The sequence below is a fragment of the Mycteria americana genome, chromosome 11 (genome assembly GCF_035582795.1).
Source record: "Mycteria americana isolate JAX WOST 10 ecotype Jacksonville Zoo and Gardens chromosome 11, USCA_MyAme_1.0, whole genome shotgun sequence".
Taxonomy (NCBI): domain Eukaryota; kingdom Metazoa; phylum Chordata; class Aves; order Ciconiiformes; family Ciconiidae; genus Mycteria; species Mycteria americana.
Genome location: NC_134375.1, coordinates 8,679,798 through 8,704,904, shown reverse-complemented (window position 1 = coordinate 8,704,904; position 25,107 = coordinate 8,679,798). Strand labels below are relative to the sequence as shown.

Sequence of the window (25,107 nt, the reverse complement as noted above, 5' to 3'; positions counted from 1 at the left end):
TCAGTGTGGTTTGGGCAGTGGCTAGTGAACAGACTCCAGGCTGCCATCGCTTCCTTGGAGGAGATGGGGAGAGCCTGGTGCGTCTGCTGGCTAAAAGCTTGGCAGAGAGCAGGCTGGGCAAAGCAGCTGCTGCTGCCAAATGGGATTTTGCCCCCAAACCTCTGGGGGCTAGGCTGGGGTCTGGCATTACCCCTGGCCTGCTTCTGGGCTTAATGACCTACCTTATCTGTCATGTTCCCCATGGCAGATGGGGTCTCTTCAGGATTAATTAAGGATCATAACTGTGACCTAGTTACCAGACTTGCACTATTGTTACTGGAGCTCTCTGAGTCATCAGGCTGTTTGAGAGAGCTTCTTACCCTTGTCTGCTCTGGTTACTCGCTCTGTATATCCTTCTGGGACTGACTCTGAGACCCAGGCAGGATTACGTTGCATTCATTTCTCTAATAGATTCCTGCCTTACCCTTGGGTAGGTAGGTAGCTGGTTCCTGCTTGCAGTGCACCAGTCCGTGTAGGGATTAGATATGCTGGTTTACATCTTTTGCAGCAGTGTCTCCCATTTGAGAGGGGGATCTGAAGATGGGGAGAGATCAGCTGCAAGATTAGAGAGGATGGTGCTGGAGACAACATCCTGAGTCAGTCCAGTTCTGTGCTGCCATGCCTTAAACCATACTGATGCTGAAGGGATTTCCCAGGGTCTCTCTTCTCTTGGCTACTCAAATCCTTCTCATTTCCAGTTTGTACTTTATTGTAGTAAGCCTTTAGGAATGCTCCCCATAAAGGAGCAGAAATGACTAGAGCTTGAAAAGTAAATTGAGTTCAAGCTCTTCTAACCCTGCTTCTTGCCTTCCAATTTTTCAGGTAGGGCACTGTTCCAGCTGGGGACGACTTGGTCTTTTATTCCTGTGGTCTGCAGACCTGCTACAACCATATCCTTCCTTTGGCTGGGGAGGGGTTGCACCACAGGGATCATGGAGGGGACTTGTCCCCTTCACATCTTCCTGCTCTCTCCTTCCCTTCCTTTGCTGCTTGTTTGATGAGAGCTCACCTTGCCTGGTGGATTGAATCTCACACAGCCAGGCCATTGCACAGGCTCACAGCCTTGTGCACAGGGGCTGCACGTGGCATGTTTACTGTTCACATGAGGAGGGTTTATGTTCCTGAAGCTCCCCTCGGTCCCCCATGGAGCTGGTCCTTAGCTAGCCTGATGTTCTGCTCAGGGTCTGATCGTGTCCCCAGTGGGATCCCAGCAGCTCCCACTGATTTCAGACAGGAAGAGCACGAAGGAGGCTGTTGAGTGGGACCCCTGGGAAACAGCGCTTCACTTTGTCCTCAGAAGCACATGCAGCAGGGGAACTGCTTGGCTTTTCTCCTCTGCCTCAGAAAACATCTCTTGTGTTCCAGTGACCTGCTTATTATGTAGGTCATCATCAGCTGAAGGAAGAAACAATTTCAAAAGTAGGAGAAATCTAGCAGGGTTCCTCCACTGAGTAGCTCTTTCTGGAAAAGCAGGGAAATTGCCCTGGGGGAGGTGGCAGGCAGCGTGGCCTGTTCCTCTTCCACCCAGCCTGGGCAGAGTAGTTGGAGAGGGGAAACTCTGCAGCTGGAGGGATATGCAATACCCTGAAAACAAGCAGATGCAGTGTGCCCTGTGATGGGGGAACAGTGCATTAAGGTAGACAATAGGGACTTGACTTGAGTGGTCAGGGTTTGTTTGTCCTTTAATGAATTTCTTGGGCTTGGTTTTGGTAATTAGGAGGTTGTTTCTGCTGGTCTTACCTTGGTCATGTGTCTGCACAGTGGAGACCTGTGCCATATGTGCTGGAGGAGCAGTCCCTGCTGGGAGACAAGACTGTCCCACCAGGGGTGAAAAGGGGACACAGAACAAGCAAACACCTCTGGATGCCTAAAGTAAAACTGGGACCCAAACCAAAATTCATCTCAGTGTCATTCCAGTGCCATTACCCTGAGGCTGCTCCACTTTGCTCATACCAGAGCTGACACCTTGTGATACCCACTGAGAAAAGAGAAAGCCCTTAGCGTAAACCCTGACTGTAACCTAAGCGAGGGACAGATTTCTCTGTGAATAACAGGTTTGGTGAAGTCCGACATCACTCATACTTGCCTCTGATGCAGTAACTCTTAATACCCATCACTATTCTTGCTTCTCTCCCAAATCCCCTAAATACCAACTGGGCTGGAGGCACTCTGTGCCCTGGCTACTTCCTGCTTGGGGAAGAGAGAGTGTGTGAGTGTGTGTGTGTGTGTGAGAGAGAGAGAGAGAGAGAGAGAGAGAGAGATAGTGAGTGAGAGTGTGTGTGTGTGTGTCTGTGTGTGTGTGTGTTGGCTGGCTGGCTGGCTGGCTGGCCAGCAGGCAGCCCTTTCCTTAGCAAGAGCACAAATGTGGCTCCCCACTCTGCTCACTGAGGGATTTCTCTTTTCCTTCACGTGTACACGTCCGTATACGTGTCTGTGACTGGACTGTCGTTCCTCTTCAGCATTTTGATCGTGGTGGTTTCCATTTAATATATGAAGATGTCTCCACAGATCCCAGTTCCCCTGCCTTGTTGATCCTTAGCCAGCACATGGAGGGTCATCTCTGACTCCTGGCCCACCAACTTGGTGAGGCTGAGCAGTGAAAAAACTTTCTTCTCCAATTTTAACCTCCCTAGGGGATGTGCCCACATATTTGTTCACCTGCCAGGTGAATCACACATTCTCCCACTATCTGGGCAGACTCACCACTGTGCAGCAGGGCTGGGAAGGGTGAGACAAAGTGGCTGGTGGTGGATGGTGGCTCATGGGTGCTAGTGCTGGAGCTGCTGAGCCTGGAGCTCGGTGGCCAGGGGAGTTCTGCATTTCCCTCTGCAACTTGGACAAGTCAGCTGCAGCTCTGAGACAGTCTTGTGAGCTGCTCCTAAGCCAAGTCCAATTCTCACTTTAGAAAAGAAGGACTGTCCTTTTCTGAAAGACTGCTAATCCCTCTCCTAAACTACTGGTTTTATGCAAGTTAGAGCTCGGTGGCTTCCCAGGGCAAGGCCTGTTGCTTGTAGCTTATTAGCTGTCTAACCCAAGGGTAGGCAGTCCTCGTTGTCTCATTACACCACAGTAGTCTAGAGTGAAGTCAATGTAGGAAGCAATACAGCAATGAAATTTTGAACAGAATGACATTTTTTTCACCTACAGTAAAAAGACATCTCCCATGCTTTGTGCACCCAAACAGAGCAGAGCATTAAGAAAGCAGGCAAGCAGGCATGTATCTTAGCTGGAGGCACTGCCATGTGATCTGCCAGTGTACCACAGACAGCTTGGAAGTCTTACTGAAGATGTAGGATTACGGTAAGTTCATAGCACAAGATTTTTCAAGTTAGACAGGGGATGGGTGCCGTGAGGCTGGGATTGTCATGTTTGCTTGGTGGATCCTTGCACAATGAGGCTGCTGTGTCCTGTAGACAGCAGAGTGCTGGAGCTGTCATGTACTTGTGGTGAGAACGTTCAGGATAGCCTGTTATCTTTGCTTGGATGAAGGGTTTGATTAGAAACTGTCTCATAAATGTGTGGTTATTGAACGAGTTGCTCCTTCACTATGTATAAGCCACCTCCGTATACACGCCAAGTGCATCTGTCCTGGCCAGGCATGCAGCTGGTCTAAAGTAAAGCAGATGAACTTTCCTCATCACAAGCTTTTCCTAAGCTTTTTCTAAATTGCTCCCTGCATGGAGCAATTCTCCAACAATATTAAACACAGCAGTAGGATGAGTCAAGCAGATCTTGTCAAGGCTGCCCTACTTTTTCTCTTTTTGGTTTTATTTTAAATCGAATCCACTGTGTCACAGGGCACAGTGCTGTTCCCAGCATGATTGGTGGCAACAAATAGCTACCCAGGAATGGTATGTATTGTGTGGTAGCTGGGGAGAACCTCCTGTTCCCAACATCTCTGGCCTGTCTGGGGCTTGTTCCCATGAAATTGTGCAACTTAACTAAAGGATGATTGGGCTGTGAAAAAATAATTTTAACTACTGATTAACTGAGTTTACTTCTGTGTGTCTCATTGTCTTCAGAAGTTGGTGAGGCCATAAATTTAGCCAGACGGAGCGTCTAACTCAAGTTCTTAAATGTGAAGCAAGGCAACCTGGTGTTGTAATGAACAGTGATGCTTTCCCGAGGGAGTAACAGGTGTTATGATCCAGATATAAACCAGTCCCGAGGTACTGGAGGGCAGGTTGAGACCTATGCAGGCAGGCTGGGGTTCTTGCACCTCCTTGGAAAGTACCTGGTGTTGCTCTGGGTAAGAGATGAGGTTAGGCAGCCCTTGAACTTGACTTCTTGAGTTGGAGGCGTCAGCAACTCTGCCTAGCCTGGGGCTCTGCACAGCTTTCTGTTGCGACAGCACATCTCCCATTCGCTCAGCTTTGCTTAGCTCATATCAAGATAAGTCTTGATATTGTTTAATGCAGGTTTTCACCCAAACCACAGGACAACAGTTTAACAGTTACTGTAGCCTCAGATGTTGCTGAACTATTGTGGGTAGTGGAAGAGCTGTACTGGAACATGGAGGGTCTTTAAAGTAAACACCAGCCTGGGTCTTGAATAATAATCAGGGCTGCTAGTGAGTAGCTGTCCCACCAATTACTTGTCTTGCAAGCTTCAATTGTCCTGTGAATGAAACAACCTTTATTTGAATTAATCTCAAAGTAGAGGGTGCTTGAAGGAGCAAAACCCCTTGGCTGTTCATGCTGCAGTGAGCTCGCTGCAACATGGGCTTGCTCTTTCCTGCATGCCCCCCACCCTGCCAGTGCTCAGGTCCTGGCTTCCACCTCTGGGGTGCTGCAGTGGCCCCAGCCCAGACCTGAGCTGCCCAGGGCTGGAGTGAGGAGCACAGCTGGGCCCTGCTGGGCAAGAGAGAAAGGATGTCGAGATGACTGTGCGCCTCTGGATGCATGTCAAGGGAGGTGAGGAGGCAGGGTGAGGTCACTGGAAGCTCAAACTGATGGTCTTAGCATGCTCTTCTTTCTGCGGCCTGCAAGCAGATCCTAGCAGCCTCTGTCCCTGTCCCCGCACTGCCCCCTTGCTCACACGATATTTTCAGACACTGCTGAGTAAAGCAGGCAGGATACACTCCCCACTAAGCCTTCATCAAGAAGAATGAGATGGCGTAATTACAAACAGACAAAGCCTTAAGGATCACAGCCCCCAGTAAGCCACTGACGTCTTTAGTTGCTCAGCCCAGTGTGGTCACTGCAGCTTGGAGTGGGACCACTCAGGGAACTGGCTTTACAGCTCTCTTGTGCTGGGTGAGATCGTGTTGGGGTGACAAGAAAATAGACCAGTGTCCCAGCATGAATCAGCCATCCATTTATGTACAGCTACTGCTTCTCCAGTACCAGGCAGTCCTGCAGGGTGATGGGCTGCAAGGATAAAGGACTGACTCTCCTCTTGTGACAGGAGGGTTTATGCTAGGCAGTTGTGGGTGGCTACTGTTTGTGAGAGAAGAACAAGACTCCAGATTTGGACTGAAGAGCTTCCCTACTGTCTGGGCATTCAGGGCTGAAGATCTGGTAGCTAGATCATGACTGTTCAAGCTTTTTGGTTTGGAGGTTCAGGCTATATCTCTGGGAATTGAGGGGACGAGGCTACAAACAAGGATGTTCTCATTTTATGCCTTTTCAGATTTGGTGTTGCAATTCTCTTGCATTTTAAAGGATTTTTGCAAGGCTATTATATGATTCACTATTGGCTTCCTTTTCCATCTGTTTTAAGCTGAACTTCATGATGGCACACGGTGCTGTGGTTGTGCTGACTGCCTGCCAGCGGCTTTGAACGTGGTGGCCATGCAGTGAAAAGCTCAAAGAACAGTAAAGCTTTTAAAGGTCCCTGAGCGATCTCTGAAACCACATAGCCAGTGGATAGGGACCTTACAATACACTGACCAAGAAAGAGGCTGTAGCAGACTCAAACCATAATAGCCATAAGGAAAAAAAAAACCCCAAACATGCAGAAACTAATTATCCAAATACTAAATCCATGAGGGACCAGGTTTCCTTAGGTCTGCTCTTGATGGAGCTCCTTGCATGGTAGAGGAAACAAAGTTGCTCACAAATTAGAAACCAAGCAAGTGGAAAAAATTTCTGGATTGCCTGCAACGATTTGCCAGCAGTGTAAGGCAGACAAAGGTTAAACGTTAACTTCTATCTAGTATCTTCTGTACTTTTTTTCACTTGCCCAGTACTAATTCAGTGTAGCTATCTGGAAGATGGGATGGCATGCACATTGCTGGGGGGAAGAGGTGCTTTTGGGTGAGTATATAGCGTGAATATCCACCTTTGTGGGATATCCTGCCAGGCCAGGGCTGCTGTTGCCAGTTAGACCAAATGTCACTGAGCTGCCGAAGCGAACATGTGCTGCTGCGGGACTCTGCCTCAGGCAAGGTGCTACTCAACGGCAAGCACGGGCAGGAGGATTTGGCCTTGGCATCCAGGGTTGCTTCCTCTCTGGAGTTACCCTGCTGCAGTCAGTCCCACTACGTACAATGGTATCGTTGGACAAATGAGAATGAGGTGATGACTTAGCCTGTGTTATAACCCCTGCCCGGGGTTTCTCCAGGCCCGTCAGTTATGAGTCACTGTTTATTTATTTGCAAAATGCACGCAATCAATATCAATACAGAGTAACACTATTACAGATGCTGGTGTTTGGACATCAGGCTGTGTCTGCAGAGTAGAGACAGAGTAGTTGCACAATCTGTGTAAGAAGTCACCCACTCCTAAGAAAACCAGTCAGATATCTGTTTGTCCACCTGACTAATTGCTTTAGCCCAATGCCCTGACTCTCTGTGGTTGCTTTTACTATGTAAGGGGTTTGATTTTCCTGCTGCAAAGGTGATTTAGCATGCGTGGGCTTTGTATCATCTTTCCACCCCTCTACTGCATAAAAGCATTAGGTCAAAAGCTGTAAGAGCATCACATCTGCGTAGCTGTATTTCACTTGAGAAGGGGAGGGGTTGTATAAAAGATATGTTTAACTTAAAACAATTTAATGAATTTACTAGTGATTTTTTTTTAATGCTAAAGCCTCCTTTCTGCGGTCTAAGCCCAAAGCAACTATTGTGAGCGCTAATATCACCAGCAGAGCAGCAACCATGGCTCAGCTCAGGGGCAGTGTTTGGTGCTGTACCACACTGAACAAGGACATTCACCTATGTAAGAGCTTATGCTGTGGTTGGTACCAGGAACCTTTAGCTTATAATTAGGTTATCTGGAGGCGAGATGAGGGTACATCTTTATAGCAAAAAGGAATTGTTCCTGTAACTGTGCAAGAAACAAGAAACTGTGCAAGAACAGTTGCAGTAAAATCATGCTTTTGCTGTTTGGTTGAAGTTGTAAGAACAAGGCAGCCCACCCCAGAGGTATGGCAGAAAATCTGCTCTAGCGTAGTCCTGAGCTAAGATAACGGGCAACAGGTAGGTGCAAGTAGTTGTTGGGCTAGCACAAGAGAGTTGGGAGTCTTTGTTTATAATTAATGTAAATAAGCCATGATGATTCTCATACTCCTCTTCTTTGGGTCGTTTTTATCCATGACACTAGTGATTGCAACGTCAGTGTGACTAATCCCATGCATGGGACGTCTGTTTCGTCTGAGGTTAGACTGTTTGTTTGCACAGTGTGTTGTAATACTTTACAAACAAGAAGCAGAGCAGCCCTGTGTGGAGGTGTCTGCCCTCTTTGGGGATGGTGGTCTGTCTTCTGCTCAGGCTCACAAGGGACAGAAGGAAGAACTAAACGCATGAGACACTTTGAGAAACAAGCCTGTAACATCCTACACCACCAGGCGAGGAGACTTTGTTTTCACAAACAAAATTGAGCCTTGAATAATTGCATCTTGGCTGACTGTATGTGACAAACAAATCAGACCAAATGTCCATCCAGCTAGCAGCAGACACTAAGGGAAGATGCTGGCGTGCGCTATGCTCCTGGCAATCCCCTGAGCCAGAGGATACAGCCCAGAACGTAAAAGTGCTGGTGAACCCGTTCTGCATTGATCTGTCTAACCCTTTATGAAGTTGCTTGGTTTAGATCCAGAACTTGGCAATGAGTTAGACAGTTCTGTATCATTTGGAAATGAACTTCCTTCAAATAAATTAGTGTTATGTGTTCAATGTCAGCTGCACTTTCCTGCCCTCTAAACTGTAGGATAGCATATCACACTGTCATAAAACTTGCTGGTCTTTACAGCTCACAGTTTGAAAGGCATAAGGTTTCATTTTGGCTAAGTATCCTGTAATGTCAACAGCTTGCATTTCTGACATCTTTTGTTATGGCGTAAGTAGTTATGGCAACTATGTTATGCTGGAGGGTTTTTTCCCTGAAGGTCAGGACAGTTGCAGATGAAATAGCCTATCCCTCCCTGTGCCAGTCCCTTACTGTACCTCTGCAATTTCTAATAAATGTTTGCTGATTAGAAAAATTACCCTTGGAATAATTTGACAGAACTAAATGCTGCCAACCCTAATCTTTCAAGAAGTTGACTTAGCAAGTGGGGTCCTTCCCCTCTGTCTTCTGGTTATGAGCCTTTGTGGTGCACCTAGGTTTGCGATGAGGACCATTCTGCATAACTAGGAAAACAAAACACTGGATGTTCTTAGCATGAAGTTCTCCTGCCCCCTGAAATCGGACACTGGCTCTCTTCAGGTGAATATAAAATACTGAAAGACACGTAATAAAGATAACAGGAGTTAGAAACAACTGGCCTGGCACCTCAGCTCTAATTATAACAGTGTTCAGCCACTGCCTGCACTTGGCAGAGGTACTGTCTTCTCTGAACAAAGCACATAGCTTGATCCAGTGCTTGGCCATTCTCCAGTGCCTGGTTTAGTGTGGCACTTCTCTGGGCAGGCAGCGCCTTTCTCGTACTGGGAAGTCCCTCACACAGGACAAGTTTCAGTGGATCACTTCCTCATTCTGCTCTTCTGCTTCTACTTGCACAGGTTAGAAGTTACCATGAGCTTGAAAATTGGGTGGTAGCCATGCAGCTCTTGAACTGGTGTAAGTATGAATGCAGCTATGGTGGAGGCTGTGGAGCCTGCTACCATCAGCTGAGCGTCTGGTCCTTCTGTGCAGTGGTGGTTATTCAAGAAACCAAGCAAACCCTGAGGAGCAGTTGAGTGTGATATTCCCCCTGTTCTCCTCCTGGCTGCTTGGAGCATCCCAAAGCCCAGCAAGTATTTTCCATTCAGCTGTGGTAGCAGGCTGTGTAGATAAATACCTACATATTCAGCAGGCTGAGCAGGAGGGTTTGTGCATGTCTCCCTTTAAGCTGCTCTCGACTTTGTCATGTTCTGCCTCTCCTTCCCAGATGCTTCCTTCTGTGTTTCAATAAAGCAGGATATGGTGTCACTTTTGGTTTTGTCTTTGGAAGAGTAAACAAAACAGAAGGCCAAAAGCCACCTACTTAAAACACATTCCTCTGCTGTGACTGGGAAAAAATCTCTACTTAAGATACAGGCACCCACTGTTTGCATTGCTCATCCTACTGGCAGGGGTTATGGGCTTTGTCTGCCTCACTTGGTTCGAGCCTAACCTATTTTTGAGATTCCTGATATGCTGTCCCTTCCTCCCATGGATCCTGGGTTCCAGCTGCTTCCCACATCTCCAGGAGTTGATAAAAAAGATCTCGTACAATGGGTCAAGGGACAGCGATAGACAAGAATGCTTTTGGTCTTGACAGGGCTTGGTTTATCTATCAGGCATGTTGCAGACCTGGCATTGAGCTGAAAGGCAGAGGCAGAGGAATGTGTCTGCTTTCCAAGAGGGAGTAAACCTGACCAGAAATGCAGGGCTGGGTGACTTGGGGTGGGAAATAAATTCTTCTGAGAAGGCCTGGGGTGCTGCAGGGGACTGGCTTCTCCTACACCTCAAAAGCAGCACATCTCAAACTCACTGCAGCTGTAGCGCCTCTCTTTTTTTTGACTTGTTTATCTCCCTGTGACAACCAGCTCCTTTCTTGCCCTTTCTGCTTTTGCAGGAGAAAACAGAACAAGTTGCTTCCTGAAGGTAGAGATGGGAGAGGTGGCTGCGATCACCGGGTCCTGGTTCTCCACCCCAAAGGGTTTGCCCTGCTGCCAGCAACTACACGTTGCTTGCTGTTCCTTGGCTTGTGTGAACACTTGGTGAGCTTCACCCCTGGAGCAAGCCTAAATTGCAGAGGATTTTCTGGAGATAAAGTGAAAGCCAAAAGCTGAGTATGGATACTTTTCAAGGGTCAGAATGTGTTAGGAACTGGCTTGTTAGTTGAATCTGTGTTTTGGGTGGAGGATTCACATCCATTTGCAAAAGTCTGAAGCTAGATAGTGAAATACCCTCTGCTCCTTCCATTTCCCAGCACTTAATGCAGTATTAAAGCTCTATCACAGCATTTTGAAGGACTCACGCTTAGATATAAACTGTTCTATAGAGGAAATACTGTACAGTAATGTTTGTGCTGTTCCCTTGTCCTGCTGCTGGTGAATCTCCCTCTGTTGACAAGCTCTTCATTCATTGGCATGGGAGCAGCAAGCCTGCTTTTAGCACTGTTTCCAAACTTAGCCAATACTTAGAACAGATTGTTAGAGAACACTAACCTGGGACTGCTAACAAGGTGAGCTCAGGGGTTGTTCTGGGCTTTCAGCTGTCTGCTGTGGGTCTCTGTCGCCTTAGAAATAGCCTCCCCTGTTGTAGAGCTCGCAAAATGCTGCAGCCAACCTGCCTCACACTGGGCTGCGAGAGAGAGAGAGAGGCAGGAGCTCAGATACCCGGTACCGTAGACGTGTCCTTTGCATTGATCCTGCTGGCATGAAGAGGGTTTATGCCACACAAGGCTTGCTGCAATGTGTTTCAACAAGGGAAACCCTTTCCCCTTGCTTGGCAGAAGTATTCATAGCCCCTTTGAAAGGTTAGTTTGCTACCAGGGAGCTTTTCCAGCTGCAGGACAGATCTCAGGGCATATGAGGAGTCCTTGTTCACAGGTTTTTAAATGCTGGCCTGAAGGAGCTTTGTCAGTATTGTGGTAGTGCCTGGAGCATTGCGTCAGTATAGCTTATGTCGAACACATAAAGCTGGCTCAGGAAAAACTGTTGCCAGCTCTTCAAATCTAGAGGGTATTTCAGGGCAAATTTCTTCATGCACCCCCTTCCCTTTCTCATCAAATATAAGAAACAAAACGCAAAACCCAGTTAAACTCCTCCAGGGCTAGAGAAGCCAAAGGATGAAGGGCACAATGCAGCCAGTGCCAGGGGGGGAGCACAATGAAAGACTGGAGGACGTCATGGCACCACATGCCTGGAGCATGACAGTGCCTGGTGGCCGTGACAAAGGTTATGACAACCCATATCAGGCACAGCTTGACTGTCCTGGTGTGCTGGGCTGGGCTCAGCTGTATGCTGGGCTCCTCCAAAAGTGGCCACGCAGCTCAGAGGGAAAGATGCTGATCTTTCACCAGCCCATTAGGCTTCTCTTGGAGCAAAAATACTATCAGTGCCTGGGGAGACTAGAAATTACTGCTGTGCAGTCATGCAGTGTTCAGAGATGGGAGTATTTTGCTTGGCTTTTAAAGAATGTGCAGCCAAGGCTTGTAAGATGTTTCCCCAGTGAATCACAAAAACTTCAGAAATGGGGGCACTGGGATGCCCAATGCTGCAGCCATGCCCGCTCCTCCCTGCGGACCCTTTTCCTGGATGCAACTGGACACAGCACAATTCTCTCATAGCCTACAGCCATTCAGCACAGCTTTATTGACTTCTGGGCTCTCGAGATCAGACCTCTGCTTTACAGAAAAAGCACCTGATCCTGTAGAGAGGGGGTTGATTCAAAAGCTTTACAGAGCAGGATTGATTTTGTTGCCTTTGTTCCTACATTTGAAAGAGCAAACCAAGGAAAGGGGGGGTTGCACACCTGTTTCCATTTCCTTTGCACAGCCTTCATAGTGTTTTACTTCCAGTTGATCCTACGGAGCAGCCCCTGGGAGACTGTGGAAATCTGGGAGGGGAGCATTGCCTGGGTGCACACCTGTTCCCTTGCAGAAGCAGTGCTCTTCAAATCACAGAGCCCTTCTCTTTCTAGAGAAGAAATGGGCAGCAAACAGGAAGATTTCTATTTTCTTACATTCATTCAGCTGGGGAAACTGACTTCCCCACACTGCTGGACAGCCCAGAGAGAAATAAAGGGGACTAGGAGGGACCTAGTCAGGGTAACACATGGGGAAGGTGAAGCACCGTCTGGATGAGGAGGGACCCCACAAACCCAGCACTCCGGACACTGGCTGCAGCCCCAGCCCTGCTGCTCCCCACTCTCTGCCAAAGGCTGTGAAGCAGGAGCTCAAGAGCCACCAGCACAGCAAAGACAGTAAGGACTGTATGCAGGTGTCAGAGGTGCCCAGCTGGAAACCTTCCCAAACGGGGCACTGGGATGCCCAATGCTGCAGCCATCCCTGCTCCTCCCTGCGGACCCACCCCTGGCTGCAAGCGGACACAGCACGGTCCTCTCATTGCCTACAGCCGCTCAGCACAGCTTGATTGACTTCTGGGCTCTGGAGTCCCACCACCGCTGGCTCTGGGAGTGAAAAGCAACAAGTGCTCTTCAGCAATTTCTCCTCTGGCTGCTCCCTTCTGCCAGGGCATGGGTGCCAGCCTGAGATGTCACCGCCATGTGGCATGGGTGCCACGGTGACATTTGAGAGTCTCCCATGGGAACCCGCAGTCAGCCAGTTGGCACCAGTTGGCCTTCGACTGGTGTCTGGCAGGACCAGGCCTGGCTGGCCAGAGCGATGGTTGCAGAAGAAAGGTCGAGCCCAAATGAGACTGGATAGTTTCAAAAGGAGCCGTTACCAGCTGAAATCTCCTCCTCTTCCTCGGATGAGCTGGTGGAGTCATCGGGCTCAGCTTCTCCTGCCTCTCCTGAGTGGGATGATCCAGTAGCTGGGGACGCTGCTGTAGGAGCAATGATGGAAGAAGAAGCTTTCCAAGCTTGGAGTGATGACAGCACTACTGAAAGAGACACTCCTGCTTCTTCCAAGGAGAGCGGTGGCAAAACTGAAGACATCTCCTTTCTCAAGCAGCTCTGGAAAATTGCCCGTAGTGACGAGTTTCAGTCCATTTGGTGGGTTGATGATGGAGTCTTTGTTGCCGTCAATGAGGAAATGTTCAAGAGGGAAGTGCTGGCAAGAAGCAGACTTGGGAGAGTTTTTGAAATGGAGAGCACAGAAAGTTTCCATCATCAGCTCGATCTCCATGGGCTGCGCGAACTGCCAGAGGTGTCTGATTTGTCTGACTCCGGGGATGAATTTCCAGTGGAAGAAGCAGATGCTCCTGCTTCTAGAAAGGTACATCAATTCCTCTGCACAGGAACTGGTGGGAGAGACTGATGTTCAAATCAAATAAGCCTTGGCAACAGAGGAGATGGGGGTGGCCATAAATGTCCTCACCTTCATTTCTTTCTCAGGGCATTTCTCAGGTGAAAAGCCAGGGCTGGTGATGGCTTAGCAGAACTGTATCGTCACATTTGAGACAGCCCGAGCTTCAGGTTTCCAATGCCCCTGAGAGTCCTTTTCAATACCCACCTTTGTCTTTTGTGATCAAAAGCCTTAGTTCTCGTACTCTTGGTTTTTTTCCATGCAGGAACTGGTGGCAACTCACTCTTCTTTGCATTGTTTAGCTTCTGCGCTTCCACTACAACCCCAACTTTAAGAGGGACCATCCCCAGCTGCTGGCAAGGTGCATGCCAGGAGTGGGATGCAAAAGGAGAGCCCCGGCTGCATTGCACCTGGATGCGGAGCTGGAGGAAAGCGGCCCCTCAGGCAGACACCAAGATCTTCAGCCTGCGTGGGGAGCCGCTGCTGGGGGGGAGAAGGAGGCGTTCGCACCAGCTCCACCGCAGGACACGCTGGTGTCTCCCCCTCGGAGGTCTCCACCAACAAAGCGCTGGGCTAAAGCACCTCCCAGCCTCAGCAGCGTCCAAACTCCTTCCCAGGCAGCTGCTCCCCAACTTCCTGACCCTGCTGGAGTGGCAGGCTGGGAGAGCTTCTGGGCTGCCTGTGCTGGTTTTGGCTGGGGTAGAGTTAATTTTCTTCAGAGTAGCTAGTACGGGGCTGTGTTTTGGATTTGTGCTGAAAACAGCGTTGATCACACAGGGATGTTTTCGCTACTGCCGAGCAGTGCTCACACAGAGTCAAGGCCTTTTCTGCCTCTCATCCCACCCCACCAGCGAGTAGGGTGGGGTGCACAAGAAGTTGGGAGGGGACACAGCTGGGACAGCTGACCCCAGCAGACCAAAGGGCTATTCCATACCATATGGTGTCATGCTCAGCATATAAAGCTGGGGAAAAAGAAAGAAGGGGGGGACGTTCGGAGTGATGGCGTTTGTCTTCCCAAGTAACCATTATGCGTGATGGAGCCCTGCTGTCCTGGAGATGGCTGAACACCTGCCTTCCCATGGGAAGGAGTGAATGAATCCCTTGTTTTGCTTTGCTTGCCTGCGTGGCTTTTGCTTTACTTATTAAACTGTCTTTATCTCAAACCATGAGTTTTCTCCCTTTTACTCTTCTGAGTCTCTCCCCCATCCCATTGAGGGGGAGTGAGCGAGCGGCTGGGTGGGGCTGAGTTGCCAGCTGGGGTTAAACCACAACAGTGCCCCATCCCTGGCACCACCACCCAGCAGCCAGGCCCTGCTGGCCTCCGGCCCGCTGCTCCGGCACCGCACCAGGCTGCACTTCCCGCACCACAGCTGCCGCCTTTGGCACCAGGGCTGGGCTTTCCCACCTTCCCCCCGTGCAGCCCGGCGCAGCGGCTGGGCTGGTCCCCTGGGCTGGCCTCTCACCCCTCTGCAAGCCCCGGCTGGCAATGCCCGGCCTGGCAGCAGCCCTTGCCATGGCCGTGCCAACGCCATCCCACAGCCAAAGCCCAACAGCCCCACATTGTCCCACCTGCACCTGCGCCACCGACGCTGTGGCTGCAGGTGATGGGGCTGCACCCAGTGTGGCACATGCTAGATAGAGAGGAGATAGCTGGTACTGAGTTAGTGGAGACTGTTAGCATTAAAAATAAGTAGAGTCTGATAGTTAGTAATAAATGGAGCCAACAGAGTTGGTAATAAACTGTTTGAACAATAAACCTTTTCCAGTTGTCCCGTCCTGTTTGCACAGTGGAAAACACCGTTCTTATATAGTTCTGTGGCTTTAATGTTCCCACTTGTCCTTTAGTGGCCTTAGCAAGACAGACATCCAAGCACAAGCATGCACCAATATCATGGTAGCGCCAAGAGGTCCAGCAAAGCCTGAGCTCCTATTGGCACCGCACAGAAGAGCAGCCAGGCGCCTCTTTCTCTCTCTGAGGATGAGATGTTGGAAGGGGAAATGATTCGTGCGAGGAAGCAACTGGTTTGGGTGGTGGGCAGTGGGCTGCACTGCCTCTCCAGTTCTGTCTGCCTCAAACTGGCTTGGAAATACAAAGGACCTCTGTCTGTCCTCTCACACAGTTAAATTCACTGCAGAACGGTCTGGCTTTAGTAACTCTACAAGCTGTTCAGAGAGGGGAAAGAAGCTGCAGGGGAGATGGTTAGGTGGATGCCACAGAGTTAATGCTGGTTGGAACCAGGGCTGCTCTGACTTTCTGCAAACAGGTGCATCTTTCCCTTCAGCATGTAAAGGCAGCAAATGCAACAGATACTTGGTTTTGTTCTGTGGTCTGCCCTGGTCACGTTGATCGGCCATTCCTCTCCACAGCCTGCAGGAACGGTGTGGAAAGGAGAGCAGATTGCCACCTGGGGTCTTCAGGAGGTGCAAGGCCACTGGGAGTGTAGAGCTTTAGAAGACAGACCAGACGGTTGTGTGCTTGCCTGTGCTGACCAAACTCAGTGCTGTCAACAGGAGTTTCTCTACAAAGATCGACGTCCTCCTGCCCACTCTGCTCTTGGCATGGCTGAGGGTGCATCTTTTGGCCCTTCCCATGTAATACTTTGCGTGGAAACTCGATACCCTTTAGCAGGGGCAGACTGATACCCTCCTCTAATCTGCAGAATGAGGATCTGGACTTTGGATATTTTGGGACAAAGATTTTTGACAAGATTATAGGCTTAAAAGTTAAAGCCAAATGTGATCCAGCCCAGTGATCAATGTTGATGGGAAAGCAGCCTAATGGAGAGAGATTAAGAACTTGAAGCATGCTCCTCTAGCACTGTTCACGCTGATAATACCTTTCTGGTGGTGCTGGACTGTGCAGCATTACCCGCTCTGGCCAGGCCTGCCCCAGCACCAGGGTCTGTGCGGCAATGCCCCTGCTGGGTGCAGATGCAGGGTGCATGCCCCAGGAGTGAGGAACTCCATGTCCCAAAGGTCTCAGCTTCACTCCTGTGAACTCAGCTAGCATTTTCCTAGTACCAGCCTCCATGCACTTTGGGTTCTGCGTTGATGCAATTGTGAGTTCAGCGACGTCTAAACTCCGCTCACCCCTGCAGGCAACAGCAGAGAAAGTTCAGGGACTGAAAGCAACCGCCTGCCCTTGGTCAGCAAGATCAGCAGAGCTGGGGTCACCTGTACTGCGAGACGTTTTAAAGGTGGGTTTGATCTACATTTGTGTAACAGATTTGAAGATCTTACAGTGGCTTAAGACACTAGAACCAATGTAAGTGGTCAGAGACAACTTCGTAGATGGCCAGAAAGGTGCTGCTCAGATTCTGGCTGGATCCAGCTTGCCAGGATTTCTCACTCCTGAATCTTCCTCCTCCTTTAGGCCAGTTCTGGAAACTGTAGGCATGTATGACCTCCCTTCCCTCCACCTCTCTTGGATGGCTGAAGAACTGTATAGCTTCACACAGGGAGTGGCAGTGTATTCCTCTGGCGCTCCAGGATATGTCCTGGTGTCAGTATGTCTCTGTCCCCTCGTCACCCTTCCCCTCATCACTTCAGCTATACGGATGAGCAGTGAAAGTAGTACAAATCACCTGCAAAGACAAGGCAGCAAATAAAATACAGTATTGCTACTAACAGGGTGCTTTCTGGCTCTCTGCTTAGCAGATGCTTCGGATCTGAGACAGACAAATTTTCTCTTAGTGGCCCGGGCAGCTCCAGAGCCCAGGCTCTGCCGACCCTTTCCTTTACAACAGCAAAGCACCTCTGAGGGTGCCAAGGAGGGGTGATGAGCTCCGCCAGCCCTATCAGCCTTTTCCAGTTGTTGCTATAATCAGCTCATGTCACCTTCCTCCCTCTTTTCAAGGCTCTGATAACAAGCACCTAGGACAGCCAGGTGACCTTTGGCTGAGCTTCCTCTTTAAACTCCTGTGGCTTTTGCTTCATTGCCTAGTTGTTACGCAGCAGTAAAGATCCGTTCCGATAGCAGCAGAGTCTGGTCCCCTCCCCTTTCCCCTCTGACTGACACAGGATCAAAGCTCTCTGAATTTGCCTGAACAAATTTGCATTTAGGTCAGTGAGAGATTTACTTGAGGAAAAGATTTTTTTTTTCTCTCCCGTCTTTTTCTTAACTCCGTAAGAAAGCAAAATAAGCACAAAGGCAGGTGGGAGAAAAATATTGTGAGCTATAAATAAATGGGTTTGGCATACATGGCAGGACAAAGCCATTAGTCAGAGACAAAATCACTGATGTGGCAGCAAGCTACATCTTCAGCTGGTGTAAAGCAGCATCTCCCCATGGAAGCAATGGGACCATGTCATTGTCATCAGCTGAGCTCCTTGGTGGACCTGGTCCCCTCTGCAGTGCCCAAACTGGCTGCAGCTGCCTCCTTCCGCAACAGCAACGAGGGAATTATGGACAGCAAGGCTCTGGACTACATTGATCTTCATCTGCAATTTTTGGCTCCTTGTAGCTGTCTGCTTAGGCTGCCTAAATCCCTGCTGTGCTCTCTGGATGCAAAGTGGCAATAACAGGGTGGCTGTCCCATCCCAGCGGGTTGGGCTGACATGCCAAAGCATTGCAGGGTTGGTTGCTCAAGGCCCCTGCCTCCATCTCTAGGGCATATTGGGATGGGACACAAAACAGCTGTGGAAGACCCATGCTGGGATCATGGTGGTCAAGGAGATGGGATGACCTTGTTCTGAGTGCTGCTAGCAACTGGGAGACCTGGATGCAGTTGCTGGTTCCATCTTAGCTTGTGCGCATTGCCTTGACCAACTCCACATCTCTTGGTGCTTCCTCTGTAGATGGCAAATACTTCTTCCCACTGCTGTCTCATTAAGAACCTCAGCTTTTCCAGAAAAACAGTCTCATCATGGCTTTCTGAAGCCTAGCACACTGTCCCCCAGGCTGGCATATTCTTAAAACTGCAAAAGTATGTATAGAGACTGGTGTGCTCAGCAGTTTAAATATTAACAGGACACATGACACCTGGGGTTTGCAATACAGAAGTGGTAAACATTCAGTTTAGTTGCTAAACTTAGACCTGCTCACTCTAGCGAGAAGTTCAGGGCTTTCTGAATTGGGCTCGAAGTCAAAGGTTAGCTGTAATTTCATGCAGGAACGACCCACCTGAATTCTGGGTGGGTCTGATGCTATGCAACAGCTTTGCTGCCCAATGTGGCTGCGTGCTGCCTTGCAGCGTGCAGGGGCTGCAGCCCTGGCAGGGCTGGCAATGCAAGGCCCTGTCGTTACGATAGAGGTGGCAGATCCTGGGGCTTTTCCTGATTCATGGTCATACAAATAACCCCAGGGAAGGACTTGCTGAGAATTACTATATAATGTCTAGGTTGCAAGCTGGGAAGTGGTATTTGAAAGAGGCCAGCTCAACGCTTTTTTTGCCCAGAGTTATGGTAGTCTTAACACGGAAGCTGGATAGTTTGGCATGATTCATCTTCAATGAAATCATGTTGCATTTTATCCACTTCTCATGCTTATTTCTGTATCTTTAGAAAACTGAAGGCTGGACGAGGCCTCAGCCTGCCCTCAGGTGGTCATGTGAAGAAAAGCAAGAGTCACACTCCTGGCCGTGCCTCTTCAGCCGGTGGTGACACCGCAGTGCTGCCCGTGGCGGGGTGACAGCACATGGGCTGAGGTCCATCTCCCTGGCTGGGGCGTTGGAGGGGGCTGGCTCCCAGGGCCACGGCTTCTGAGGAATGGGAAAATCCCGTCCTGCCCAAACCCAGGGCAGATAATGCCACAAAGACGTTCAGATGCTGGGACAGAGCCTGACCAGTGCTGCCTTGGCCAAACTGGGCTATCTGGAGACCCCGTCCTCTCCACCACAGGACCTGATGTGTGCCCGTTGCTCCTGAGGCTCCTTTTTTTCCCAAAGACCTTGGCATGAATATTCTTTAATTATTCTTCTTTTGACGTTTGTTCTGGACTGCTGCAGGTGTGAATGTCTCGGCATTGGGCTGCTGTTTCCTCTGGCTGTTGGTGTTACGCAGTGGCACCCTAGGGCTGAGGACTTGGTAAGTGAAGTAGTATCTGCTCCTGTATCATCTAAAAGGTGGGTTGGGTTTTTTTGGGGTGGTGGAATCCTTCAATAAAAGCAAATGTTCCCATTTCCCACTTTTCTAAGTGGGAGTGCAACCACAACATGTTTCTGACTTCATATTTCTCTAAAACGGGTTGTACAAGGCTTCTTTAGCACCTTGGGCATATTTAGCATCTTTTCCGTGTTCTGGTTTATTTCCTTGCAAGGAAAGAAAAGCTAATAGCCAAATGCCAAAGAATTTAATGAGGAACAGATTAAGCGATGCTGGAAACTGGTTCAGATTTATAGATCTGAGATCCATACTTTGTGGGCAGAAAGGCTGTGCCTGAGGGTGGTATGTATCTCTTCAGACCCAGTAGCTCAAAGGGCCGGGGGAAACAGAGAGCTTTTCAGACACACAAACACCCTTGAACCAGCAGACTGTCGACCATGGGATGGCAGCGCAGGGGGATGGATGGCTTCCCTGAGAAGCACAATTCATGGGATTGTGTTTATGGCTCCATGGCAGCCTGGATCGCACCAGTATTGGTTTGCTGTGGCCACGAGGGACGTCAGTAGGCTCAAGAGGCAACACGTAGGCAGTGAATGCAGGCTGGCAGCGGCGTATGTAGCCTCACACCGATGCTGACCTCAGCATGGATTTGTGTCCTTTTCCCACTCGCTGGAATCTGGCGTGGAGGTGCTGGGAGGTGTAAGTGCTGTCCCCAGGGACCGATCACGACTGCTGTGGGTGCAGCAAGCGCATGCTAAGACTGGCTTGATGCTGGTGACTGATTTAGGGGGAAAAAAGCTGCAGCTGGCGGTGGGAGAGGTGTGTTCAGACATTGCCCTAAGCAAAGCATCCTGGCAGATAAGGAAAAGGTTTGAAATGGTCAGGTTGGCTGTCTCCCGGGCTCTGCTTTCCAAGTGACCAAGCAAGGTCACTTGGCTCTGCTTTTCCTTAAGAAAGCAAATGTTTTTTAACCCTGCATGAAGCAACTTTTCAGTTAGAGTATTAATCTTAAAGAAGAAAAAGGAAAAAAGCTGTAAAAGGCACAAATACGCATTTAAACAAAATACACAACCAGTTGCTTTCTGAGAATTGGAGAGCTTGATTGCTTGGGCTGATTCATGTTAGGGAAAACTTCTTTTCCTCTCGATTAGGAGTGGCAGCAAAGTAATTTCTGGTCCAACTGTCTTTTAAATACAGTTTTAAAGACAGAAATCTGTCTTTTAAAGGTTCTTATTGCTTGGCTGTGCTCCCGGGAAGCACTGTGTTAGAGCCCATCCACTACCCTTCACCATAACAGGCAGTTTTCAACAACAAAGCCAGACCTGTGTAAATTGGAAGCGGTTTGATAACGCTGGAACGAAAGCTGGAGGATTCCCCCTGTGTTGAATGAAGCTGTCAGTTCCTTAATAACTGGAGAAAAATCCATTTCATTTTTAACCCAATTTCACATAGTAGAACAAGCTCCCTCAAAAAAAACCCCAGCTTTTAAGTCACAAGGCCTGCCAACAAGTGCGTGCTGTGCATTTATGAACAAAGCAGGAGTGATTCAGGTAAAGTGAACAGGAACATCTCCTGCCCAGAGGATGAAGAGGAAGGAACGGAATGTTTGAGCCTGTAAAATACAAGCAGGATAATTACATGCAGTTCTGTTCTTCTTGAACGTCAGCACAGTTAGGAAGCACGTCTCCTGCTGATGTGGTAACAGCTGTGCTGGGGAGAGGTGTAACAGGATGGAAAATGCCGTCTCGGCAGCAGTGAGGGCAACATACTATGTCATGAAAATTTGTGACTGGCCCGTGCTGACCAAGGAGAGAGGCCAGTCTAGAATTACAAGGGTAAATATTTATGCACAAGGTGTCCCAGCCAAATCGGGGCACCCCAAATGTGGTTTTACACAGGGATCTTACACCCTTCAAGTACAACATGATTTGACTAATCCCTAACACCCACGCTACAGATTGCTAATCATAGGAAAACTTTGCAAAGCAGCTCTATTTCTGCAGCATTCTTGCTGCTTGTCTATCAATCCAGATGTCCCTGGCATCAGTCTTGCTGGAGTTACTTGTATATACTGCTGGGAGGGTTTCAAAGCCATGTCAGAGAGGCTAGGATGCTGGCACTATCCCCGTTGTTCAGGGGTATCCTTTATCCCTCCGGGCAGCTCTAAGCCTCCACACAGCACAGGCCTTATACACAGGGCCAGGCCGTCCTTTAATTTTACTTAAGCAAGAATAATACCAAAGTCTGCAGTAAAATTACACTACCTTCTTACATTGCAGCATATAACGTGAACTACTACATATTATAAAGCTAATACGTTTTCATACTGTAAGGATTGGTTGACTGATTGATGTAATAGTGAGGGAAGCACATTTTCCTAACGCTGATGAGCACCCTCGGGGCCAGCTGTGCTCAGAGGAACTGGCTTTCACGGCAAGGCCTGCGAGGCCCGTTCCTTACGCTTCCAACCGGGCTTGCTTTACAGGCTGACTGGCGGGGGGAGGAGGGGGAGGAGGGGGAGGAGGGGGAGGAGGAGGAGGAGGAGGAGAAGGCGGAGGATGACCAGCCCCCAGCCGCAACGCGTTCCCGCTCCGGCCCCCGAGTCTGTAATGGCGGCCCACTCTCCGTGGGCAGGCCCCGCCCACGGCCGGAAGTGCCCCCGCCCGCCCCTTCCGGCCCGGCCCCGCGGCCTCTTTAAGGGCGGAACCGTCGCTACGGGGCGTGGGACGCGCGGGAACTGGACTGCGGTGCGCGGGAGGTGTTATGGCCGCCGGCTGCCTGGTGAGGGGGGGCCGGGGCCTGCTGTGGCTTGAGGGTTTAGTGCTGCTGGCGCTGGGCTGAGAGCGGGAAGGCCTAGGGGGCCGGGCCGGGGTCTGCTGCGGCCCGGAGGTTTAGTGCTGCTGACAGGAGGAAGGCCTGGGAGGCCGCTGGGGCCGGCCCGGGTGTCTGGGAGGGTGCTGGAGGGGGGGCTGTGGCCTCTGAGGCTGGGGGGCCCTGGTGCTGGGGGGGTAGCTGGGGCCCCTGGGCTCGGGGTTTGATGGGGGTGGCCCTTGGGGCGGTGCCGGGGGGGCACGGTGCAGGGTTGGGGAAGGGGGGTGTCCCTGGTGCTTTGGGGGAGGGAGGATGGCAGGCCTGGTGCTGGGCCGGGGGCCGCCTGGTGCTGCTGGGGCCGGGCTGGGCAGGGGAAGGCCTGGAGGGGCTGGGGTGATGATGGGGGCAGCTCTGGGTTTGGGGGAGGCTTAGTGCTGCAGGGGTTGAGCTGTGCAGGAGGGGCTGACCTGGGCTTGGGCTCTGGGGAGGCCTCATGCAGTTGGGGCTTGGGAGGAACTGGGGGCAGCATTGGGCTTGGGGGGGCTTAGTGCTGCTGGGGGGGGCAGCCCTGGGTCTTGGGGTGCTGTTACAGCTGGGATTGGAGTGTATTTTTGTCTGTGGGCACCTCTAGGCTGGGGGTGGAGGTAGGCTGAGCTCTGGATCTGGGGAGGGCTGGTGCTGGGTGTTGTCGGGGGAGGTCAGCCCTGTTCTTCTGGGGCTAGGTGCTTGTTTGAGCAGGCTGGGGCTGTGGTCAAGTCCTAAGGGCAAGCAGGCTGTGGTGGGGGTTGCCAGGGAGGCAGAGGCTGTGTGTATGAGAGCAGGGATTGAAGGCTGATCAGTCTGTTCTGAAGTCTGGACAAGTTTCAAGTGTTACAGCTTCTTGTAACAGTTCTCTCAGTGTTTTTTGGGTTTTTTTATGTGGTGTGGTTGTTTTTTTTCCTCCCCGCTGACCTCAGGCTTTGTTTGGCCTTTGCAGCAAGGTGCTGTGTAGGACATGCTGTGTTCCCCAGATGTAAGGGAAGGGTAGTGGGTCAGTCTGTTTTGCTGCAGTTCTGAGTTTACCTGTCTGTTTTGACAGGTGTGTTAAGTCTTGCAAATTTGTCCCTTCTGTGCAAACAGTGGCCTCTTGCTACCCCTGGGCTGAGATGAGCAGCTGTCAGAGCAAAGTTGAGCCTGACCGCCTGCTCAGGTGGTCGTCGCCGTGGCTGATCTGTTCCAAAGTCAGCTTTGGGGTCTCTATACCACCAGCATGTTGTAAAAATACATGAATGATTTGTGCAAGTCACCTAAGATCCAGGGGGATTATCAGCTTGGATAATTTGCCTCTTTTAAAGTTTGTTGGTACACGTGAAATTCACATTTTGTGTTGCATGGTGTTCTTGTATCTGCCTGGCTTTTGTGGGGTGAATATGTGGCTTGGTTCACTTGTCGTAGAAATAAAATGGTTTTATTGTGCAAAGATGATTCTTAATCTATAGTGTCTGAACATTATTGTCTTTTAGGAAGATCCGTCCCTGGAGAGACACTTCAAAGGCCACAAAGATGCCATCACTAGTGTGGACTTCAGTCTCAATAAGAAACAATTGGGTAAATTGTGTCTCTGTGTTTTGATGACCAGATGATAAAGAAAGAGCTTCTCTGCTTTAGTTAAATGGAGGGAGCAGTGGAGGTACTGAGCTCTACAAGAGCAAAGAACTGGTTTTCATGATGAAGAGATTTTGGAGAATTTCAGGATGAACATTTCTATGTCCCTTGAAAAAAATCCTGTTGTTGAACCATAGGGGTGGCAGATTGTGTGCGTCCTGCTAGAGCTTTTGGGACATCTGCTGTTGCTTATCATTTCACATACCTGGCTCTACCATGCAGTCAACTTAAGGTAAAACCTTGCTTTTTCTTCTCCATCTTCCATTTCTTGCCTTTGACAGCTGCCTGTGGTTATGCCAAGGCTTGTGTCCTAGTGGCTACTCAGTAACCCACTGTGTGTACATTGAATAGGAAGCGGGAGGGTTTTTGGCTCTTGGTTGCTGTTCAGTCTGTGTGGCATGGTGAACATTGCTTTGGCTCTCAGAGAAGATAAGGCAGAAATGATACTTTGAGGCAATATATGTGGTAGGCAGTGGGTGCAGTAGGCATGAATAAATAGAAATGCAGCAGTCTAGCCATCCTGTTCTGGATCTTGCAACCTACACAGCACTCTGGAAGCTGCAAGGAAATGAAAATGAATCAAACTTGTCTTGGACCCCCTCTCTCCCTGCTGCTGTTTTTATTGTTGTCTGCTATCTTTTTCTTTCCACTTCCTGTGTCTTTGATTGCAGAGCAGGAGTTTGCTCTGCTCGGTGTCCGTGATTCTGTTTCTGTATCCCTAAAATTTATCCAGTCAGTGCAGATCTCTGTTTAGCAAGGGTGCTCTGAATGTAATTTAGCATTGCTTTTGAATGGCCTTTCAGAAGTAGTACGGGGACCTTTGCCTCCATCTAGACCATGAAAGGTTCCTCTTGATATTTTTAGTAAAGGAGATCAGGTAAAAAAGGGAACAAATTCTAAGAAATTTTTTTCTGGTACTGTTAGGTCAGTTGTGTGTGCTTGACTCTTACGAGATTATAAAGTTCTTTTTCCCCATTTCCATTCCCCAAAAACCCCAACCAAACCAAGAGGACTTGGTCTTTTTATTCCATTAGATTGCTTGCCCCATCCAGTAATGATGATAGTTATTGCCAACAAGTCATGTAAGCAGTATCATACTGAAGTGCTTTACTGAGATGTCGGAGCATTATTTTCCTTAATTTTTTAACATCAGTCCTGGGGAAGCTGTGATACTGCAACTTAATATCCTTGTCAGACAATGACTTAGTCTAGTTATGACTAACATTCAAA

General features: G+C 49.6%; 2 protein-coding genes across 11 annotated transcripts in view; both read left to right on the top strand.

Moving 5' to 3' along the window:
• Positions 1 to 25,107, top strand: part of POC1A (POC1 centriolar protein A) — a 116,735-nt gene that overhangs the window by 11,100 nt on the left and 80,528 nt on the right. For 4 of the 8 annotated variants that reach the window (XM_075514469.1, XM_075514476.1, XM_075514468.1 and 1 more), the window contains exons 1-2: positions 22,098 to 22,203; positions 23,736 to 23,820. In XM_075514469.1, coding sequence (XP_075370584.1) covers positions 22,186 to 22,203; positions 23,736 to 23,820 — 103 coding nt within the window. In that variant the 5' untranslated portion in view covers positions 22,098 to 22,185. Of the gene's footprint in view, positions 1 to 18,882; positions 19,443 to 22,097; positions 22,204 to 23,735; positions 23,821 to 24,014; positions 24,110 to 25,107 lie in introns of those variants that run through there. The other 4 variants (XM_075514472.1, XM_075514471.1, XM_075514473.1 and 1 more) reach the window with 3 other exon arrangements.
• On the top strand, positions 1,443 to 14,408 carry LOC142415756 (heat shock transcription factor, Y-linked-like). Of its 3 annotated transcripts, XM_075514478.1 has the most exons (6): positions 1,443 to 1,911; positions 8,984 to 9,041; positions 9,117 to 9,217; positions 10,021 to 10,237; positions 11,971 to 13,350; positions 13,646 to 14,408. In XM_075514478.1, exons 5-6 carry the CDS (start codon positions 12,970 to 12,972, stop codon positions 13,712 to 13,714), a joined length of 450 nt encoding a protein of 149 aa, XP_075370593.1. In that variant the 5' UTR covers positions 1,443 to 1,911; positions 8,984 to 9,041; positions 9,117 to 9,217; positions 10,021 to 10,237; positions 11,971 to 12,969; the 3' UTR covers positions 13,715 to 14,408. The 3 variants fall into 3 exon arrangements, with proteins under 3 accessions (XP_075370593.1, XP_075370592.1, XP_075370594.1); XM_075514477.1 differs by lacking the exon at positions 9,117 to 9,217; XM_075514479.1 differs by lacking the exons at positions 1,443 to 1,911; positions 9,117 to 9,217 and having other exon boundaries at positions 4,324 to 9,041.